This window comes from Hyla sarda, assembly GCF_029499605.1.
Source record: "Hyla sarda isolate aHylSar1 chromosome 1 unlocalized genomic scaffold, aHylSar1.hap1 SUPER_1_unloc_2, whole genome shotgun sequence".
Lineage (NCBI taxonomy): Eukaryota > Metazoa > Chordata > Amphibia > Anura > Hylidae > Hyla > Hyla sarda.
This window is the reverse complement of record NW_026607581.1, coordinates 632302-640302: the sequence shown is the minus strand read 5'-3', so window position 1 is coordinate 640302 and position 8001 is coordinate 632302. Positions and strand designations below refer to the sequence as shown.

Here is an 8001-nt window from a genome sequence, read left to right as displayed (position 1 = left end):
GTGTGTGGCTGTGACATCACGAGGGGGTGTGGCTGTGACATCACGAGGGGGTGCGGCTGTGACATCACGAGGGGGTGCGGCTGTGACATCACGAGGGTGTGTGGCTGTGACATCACGAGGGTGTGTGGCTGTGACATCATGAGGGGGTGTGGCTGTGACATCACGAGGGGGTGTGGCTGTGACATCACGATGGGGTGTGGCTGTGAAGTGACACAATGAACCCCTATAAAGGTGACTCCGCCCCCAGACATCTTCTCCTCTCTCTGGGGGAGGGGTCAGACATTGATCTATAGATAAAATATAGTAAAATGATACATTAACCCTTCATCTCCCACATCCTATAAATCTTCCCATCTCCTCCGGCTCTGGTGTCCAAGGTGATAGATTAGTCGCCATCCATGAGTCTCATGATAGATTCTACCAGACGTGGCCCCCGTGGATGTGATTCCAGGATCCTGTGGAGTCGCCGTCCTGTTGTGTCCTCCAGCGTGTTCTCTGCTATATTGCTGGGTCATGTGATTGGTCGTCCATTCCCGCCTTATGCTCCCCCCCCCTTGTTTCCCTTCACCCTCTATCCTCCCTTTCTCTTTTCTTTACGTTTACCTTCTTGTCTTTCTTTTCGTGTTCTCGGTGTTTGTTGTTCTGTATTTGATTTTTGCCGCCAAAGATTCTGAAAGATTTTCTGGTAAATTTCCGAGGACGTCATCATAGAGGAGAACTCATCCGAAATCATTGTGACTATAATGTCTCCTCAGATGTTTCCCCAGATTATCTCCAGGAAATGGATTTTATTTCTCCATAGAATCTGGTGCGGTTTATCATCGTCTCCTCTTCTTCCCTTCAGGTTTCTCCAATCCAGGATCCTCTGCTGATATCTTCTATATAAGAGAATTCTCCTGGATGACCCATCAACCATGGAGAGAGACAGGAACAAGATGGCCGACAGGATCATAAACCTCACCCTACAGATACTCTTCCGGCTTACTGGAGAGGTGAGGGATTCTGGGAGTGATGTCACATGACCTCATTCTTATCTATGTAATAACAGATGGATATGACTGGAGAGGTGAGGGATTCTGGGAGTGATGTCACATGACCTCATTCTTATCTATGTAATAACAGATGGATATGACTGGAGAGGTGAGGGATTCTGGGAGTGATGTCACATGACCTCATTCTTATCTATGTAATAACAGATGGATATGACTGGAGAGGTGAGGGATTCTGGGAGTGATGTCACATGACCTCATTCTTATCTATGTAATAACAGATGGATATGACTGGAGAGGTGAGGGATTCTGGGAGTGATGTCACATGACCTCATTCTTATCTATGGAATAACAGATGGATATGACTGGAGAGGTGAGGGATTCTGGGAGTGATGTCACATGACCTCATTCTTATCTATGGAATAACAGATGGATATGACTGGAGAGGTGAGGGATTCTGGGAATGTATGTAGTGATATTAATGTGTCTCTCCATACACAGGATTACATAGTAGTGAAGAAGTCCTCTAGTGGGCGCTGTCGGGCCCCTGTGTGTGAAGGATGGGGAAGAACCCTGAGCCCAATCCCGGGGCCCCCACCTCACTCCCTGATACATGAGGAAATGGATGAACAGAAGATCCGAGAACTCATCAACAAGATGATGGAGCTGCTGACTGGAGAGGTGACCCTGCTGGGACATTATACAGTAATGGAGGGGTCTGGTGATGACTGGAGAGGTGACCCTGCTGGACATTATACAGTAATGGAGGGGTCTGGTGATGACTGGAGAGGTGACACTGCTGGGACATTATACAGTAATGGAGGGGTCTGGTGATGACTGGAGAGGTGACACTGCTGGGACATTATACAGTAATGGAGGGGTCTGGTGATGACTGGAGAGGTGACACTGCTGGGACATTATACAGTAATGGAGGGGTCTGGTGATGACTGGAGAGGTGACACTGCTGGGACATTATACAGTAATGGAGGGGTCTGGTGATGACTGGAGAGGTGACACTGCTGGGACATTATACAGTAATGGAGGGGTCTGGTGATGACTGGAGAGGTGACACTGCTGGGAATGCTGGGACATTATACAGTAATGGAGGGGTCTGGTGATGACTGGAGAGGTGACACTGCTGGGACATTATACAGTAATGGAGGGGTCTGGTGATGACTGGAGAGGTGACACTGCTGGGACATTATACAGTAATGGAGGGATCTGGTGATGACTGGAGAGGTGACACTGCTGGGACATTATACAGTAATGGAGGGGTCTGGTGATGACTGGAGAGGTGACACTGCTGGGACATTATACAGTAATGGAGGGGTCTGGTGATGACTGGAGAGGTGACACTGCTGGGACATTATACAGTAATGGAGGGGTCTGGTGATGATTGGAGAGGTGACACTGCTGGGAATGCTGGGACATTATACAGTAATGGAGGGGTCTGGTGATGACTGGAGAGGTGACACTGCTGGGACATTATACAGTAATGGAGGGGTCTGGTGATGACTGGAGAGGTGACACTGCTGGGACATTATACAGTAATGGAGGAGTCTGGTGATGACTGGAGAGGTGACCCTGCTGGGACATTATACAGTAATGGAGGGGTCTGGTGATGACTGGAGAGGTGACACTGCTGGGACATTATACAGTAATGGAGGGGTCTGGTGATGACTGGAGAGGTGACACTGCTGGGACATTATACAGTAATGGAGGGGTCTGGTGATGACTGGAGAGGTGACACTGCTGGGAATGCTGGGACATTATACAGTAATGGAGGGGTCTGGTGATGACTGGAGAGGTGACACTGCTGGGAATGCTGGGACATTATACAGTAATGGAGGGGTCTGGTGATGACTGGAGAGGTGACACTGCTGGGAATGCTGGGACATTATACAGTAATGGAGGGGTCTGGTGATGACTGGAGAGGTGACACTGCTGGGAATGCTGGGACATTATACAGTAATGGAGGGGTCTGGTGATGACTGGAGAGGTGACACTGCTGGGACATTATACAGTAATGGAGGGGTCTGGTGATGACTGGAGAGGTGACACTGCTGGGACATTATACAGTAATGGAGGGGTCTGGTGATGACTGGAGAGGTGACACTGCTGGGACATTATACAGTAATGGAGGGGTCTGGTGATGACTGGAGAGATGACACTGCTGGGAATGCTGGGACATTATACAGTAATGGAGGGGTCTGGTGATGACTGGAGAGGTGACACTGCTGGGAATGCTGGGACATTATACAGTAATGGAGGGGTCTGGTGATGACTGGAGAGGTGACACTGCTGGGACATTATACAGTAATGGAGGGGTCTGGTGATGACTGGAGAGGTGACACTGCTGGGACATTATACAGTAATGGAAGGGTCTGGTGATGACTGGAGAGGTGACACTGCTGGGACATTATACAGTAATGGAGGGGTCTGGTGATGACTGGAGAGGTGACACTGCTGGGACATTATACAGTAATGGAGGGGTCTGGTGATGACTGGAGAGGTGACACTGCTGGGAATGCTGGGACATTATACAGTAATGGAGGGGTCTGGTGATGACTGGAGAGGTGACACTGCTGGGAATGCTGGGACATTATACAGTAACACCACTGGAGGGGTCGGGGTGATGACTGTATCATTGTGTGTCAGGTTCCTATAAGGTGTCAGGACGTGGCGGTCTATTTCTCCATGGAGGAGTGGGAGTATGTAGAAGGACACAAGGATCAGTACAAGGATCAGGTCATGATGGAGGATCAGCAGCCCCTCACATCACCAGGTAATAGACATGACTATATACACACGTCCTCTCATTATTTGTATGTAAAGAATGAATTCAGTCTCTGTATGTGTTCCCTACAGTCAGATCCAGTAAGAGAACAGCACCAGAGAGGTGTCCCCGTCCTCTTCTTCCACAGGATGATCAGGTAGATGGAGATATTCCCTATGATCTGTAGAAGGGCTGTGAAGCTCCTGTGGTCAGTCCCCTCACCCTCCATGACTCCTCATCTCCTGCTCATCTATAACATCCCACGTGACTTCTCCTACTGTCTGATGACATTTACAATATTTCTTCCATATCTTATGATTTAGGGAGAAGATCCGAACAATATTAATGCTCCAGAGACAGATGTGAGCAGTGATGAGCAGTGTAAGAAGGACATTCCTACAGGGAGGGATCTGATCTATATTAATGTTAAAGACATAAAGGAAGAAGAGACAGATGTGAGCAGTGATGAGCAGTATAAGGAGGACATTCCTACAGGAAACAATCTAAACTATATTAATGCTACAGACATAAAAGTAGAAGAAGAGACAGATGTGAGCGGTGATAAGCAGTATAAGGAGGACATTCCTACAAGTAACCACCCCGGTGAGTAGTAACCACTAAATATAGAGAAGAGTCACAGATTCTACCACCATTCTGTCTTCTGTCAGATTGTTACCTCGGCTTTCAAACCATCCCCCCATGCCTCCTGGTTCCAGATCATCTTTAAAGGGGTACTACGACCCTAAGACATCTCATCGAAAGGATAGGGGATAAGATGCCTGATCACGGGGGTCCCGCTGCTGGGGACCCCCACAATCTTTCATGCAGCACCCTGTTATCATCAGCCTGCGGAGCGACCATCGCTTCGGGTCTGATGAATCACGATCTCAGGGCCGGAGTATTGTGATGTCACGGCTCCACGACTTCCACCACACTCCCTCCCATAGGCTTGCATTGAGGGGGCGGATCATGATGTCACAGGGGCGGGGCCGTGATGTCACAATACTCAGGCCCCGTGATCGTGATTCATCAGACCCGGAGTGATGTTCGCTCTGGAGGCTGAAGATAGCGGGGTGCTGCATGAAAGATTGCAGGGTTTCCCAGTGTCGGGACCCCCGCGATCAGGCATCTTATCCCCTATCCTTTCAATAAGAGGTAAGATGTCTTAGGGTCAAAGTACCCCTTTAAGGGTCAATCCAATGCAGATCAGGTCACCCCCCTTTCTGCGGAGGAGAGGGATTAGAGTAGGAGGTAGGGGCTGTGTCTTTATTGTGGCATATCGGGCCCTTACCTCTGATCATGCCAATCCTGGCCGGGAAACACTTGCTCCTGTTCCATGCCAGGGACAGTTTTGGGTGGGCTTTCTTCATCCACAGAGATCCACAAGGACAAACCTATGAATAAGATTATCCTCTCATGGGCTAATTCCTCTGTGGTCACGCAGATCCTCGTGGTCTCCAGTGCCGATGGGTATTTTGATGATGTGTTTGTAGCTTCAGGTCCTCACCTCCTTCCATTGAAGCAATTAATTGACGACCCTTACACCCCCCTCACCCTATTCCTGAGACAGTTCCCTTGTCTGTGTTGCTCGGGCCTCAGTCACTTCCAGGACTGGAGACGAGACGTTATGTCCCACCCCCTCGTTACGTGGGGATGTGGCATTTTGTCACGTCTCCAGTCCACACAGGGGATTTCACCAGGGTACTACAAAGGATGCGCTAAGACCCAGGCGCCCAGGGTGTACCTGTACGCCCTGAGTCCTTTAGAGGTTAAAAATAAATAAAACTTGCTTTTTATTCATTTTTTTTATGGTATAAAAAGTGACCAAAAATATACTTGGATTTTTTTTTTGCGCGTACGCCATTGACCGTGCGGTTTAATTAACAAAATATTTTTATATTACGGACATTTACGCACGCGGCGATACCACATATGTTTATATTGATTTTATTTTTTATTTAAATGGGAAAGGGGGGTGATTTAAATTTCTATTTGGGAAGGGGTTAAAACGCATTTATTAACTCTTTTTTTTACCCTTTTTTTTGCAATGTTATAGCTCCCATAGGGGGCTATAACATGCAGTACATTGATTGCCAGCACTGATCAATGCTATGCCATAGCCTTGCATTGATTAGTGTTATCGGATGTCGATTGCTCAAGTCTGGATCTCAGACTTGGAGCAATCGCTGATCGGAGGCAGGTAAGGGACCCTCCGCTTGCCTCCCAGCGGATCCAGACACTGCGGTGGTCCCGATCAGCCCGACTGAGCTCCCGGGAATATTTTTTTTCACATTTTAGATGGGTTAATACCGGAGATCACCGCGATCGGGGATGTCTGGTATTAGCCCTGGGTGCCGGCTACCGTTAGCCGCTGGGACCGACCCGATATGACATGGGGTCACGCAGTGACCCCGCGTTACATCGCGGGAGCAGGACGTACAGGTACGCCCTGCGTCCCCAAGAGGTTAAAGACAGTGTGCGGGGAAGGGAGCAAGTAGGAGGGCAAAAAGGTGTATTAGAGCCACATACAGGAGATACAAAGGTCACAGGAGAATAATAGATACAGGTTAATGTCCTAAGCTGATCTGAGAATTTTTCGTTTTTTTCCATTCCTGGATAACCCCTTTAAAGAGATACTCAGCCACTAGACATCTTATCCCCTATCCAAAGAATAGGGGATAAGATGTCAGAGCACCGCGGTCCCGCTGCTGGGGACCCTCGGGATCCCCGCTGCGGCACTGCGCTATCATTACAGCACAGAGCGAGTTCGCTCTGCACGTAATGACGGGCAATAAAGGGGCTGGAGCATCATTACATCACGGCTCCGCCCCCGTCATGTCACGGCCCGACCCCTCAATACGAGTCTATGGGAGCTGGCGTGGCGGTCGTCACGCCCCTGCCATAGACTTGCATTAAGGGGGCGGGCCGTGATGTCACGAGGGGCGGAGCCATGACGTCACGCTGCTCAGTCCCCTGTATTGCCCGTCATTACGCACAGAGCGAACTCTCTATGTGCAGTAATGATAGCGCGGTGCCGCAGCGGCGATCCCCAGGGTCCCCAGCAGCGGGACCGCGGTGCTCTGACATCTTATCCCCTATTCTTTGGATAGGGGATAAGATGTCTAGGGGCGGAGTACCCCTTTAACCCCTTAATGATGAAGGACGTAAATGTACGTCCTGGTGATGCGGTACTTAACGCACCAGGACGTACATTTACGTCCTAAGCATAACCGCGAGCATCGGAGCGATGCCTGGATCATGCGCGGCAGGTCCCGGCTGTTGATCGCAGCCAGGGACCAGCCGGTAATGGTGGATATCTGCGATCCTGCGGATGTCCGCCATTAACCCCTCAGATGCCGATCACGGCATCTGCAGCATCGCGGTCACTTCATTGGATGATCGGATCGCCCGCAGCGATGCCGCAGCGATTCGATCATCCAGCACGGCAGACGGAGGTCCCCTCACCTGCCTCCGCTGTCTTCCCGGTGTCTTCTGTTCTGATCTGCCGTCCCGCAGACCATAGCAGAAGATGACCAATAACCCTGATCAGTGCTGTGTCCTGTACATAGCACTGAACAGTATTAGCAATCGAGTGATTGCTATAAATAGTCCCCTATGGAGACTATTAAAGTGTAAAGATAAAAGTAAAAAAATAAAGTTAAAAAAATTTGAAAACCCCCTCCCCCAATAAAAACGTAAATTGCCCCATTTTCCCTATTTCCCTACCCAAAAAGTGTTAAAAAATATTTTATATACATATTTGGTATCGCCGCGTGCGTAAATATCTGAACTATTAAAATAAAATGTTAATGATCCCGTACGGTGAGCGGCGTGAACGTAAAAAAAAAGTCCAAAATAGCTGCTTTTTTATAACATTTTATTCAAAAAAAAAAATTAGAAAAAATTTATTAAAAGTTTTATATAAGGAAATATGGTATCAAGAAAAAGTACAGATCACGGCGCAAAAAAAGAGCCCTCATACCGCCGCTTATATGGAAAAATGAAAAAGTTATGTGTCTTCAAAATAGGGGGATTTTAAACGTACTAATTTGGTTAAACAGTTTGTGATTTTTTTTTTAGCGCAACATTAATAGAAAAGTATGTTATGACGGGTATCATTTTAAACGTATTGACCCAAAGAATAAAGAACACGTCATTTTTACCATAAATTGTACGGCGTGAAAACGAAATCTTCCAAAATTAGCAAAATTGCGGTTTTCTTTTTAATTTCCCCAC

The 8001-nt window shown here is 48.2% G+C and overlaps 1 protein-coding gene across 1 annotated transcript in view; it reads left to right on the top strand.

The window, feature by feature from the left end:
* Positions 1 to 8001, top strand: part of LOC130298082 (paternally-expressed gene 3 protein-like) — a 64078-nt gene that overhangs the window by 26953 nt on the left and 29124 nt on the right. Inside the window, exons 5-9 of the mRNA XM_056550975.1 lie at positions 891 to 992; positions 1491 to 1670; positions 3648 to 3774; positions 3858 to 3922; positions 4089 to 4368. Of these exons, the coding sequence (XP_056406950.1) occupies positions 891 to 992; positions 1491 to 1670; positions 3648 to 3774; positions 3858 to 3922; positions 4089 to 4368 (754 nt within the window). The remainder of the gene's footprint in view (positions 1 to 890; positions 993 to 1490; positions 1671 to 3647; positions 3775 to 3857; positions 3923 to 4088; positions 4369 to 8001) is intronic.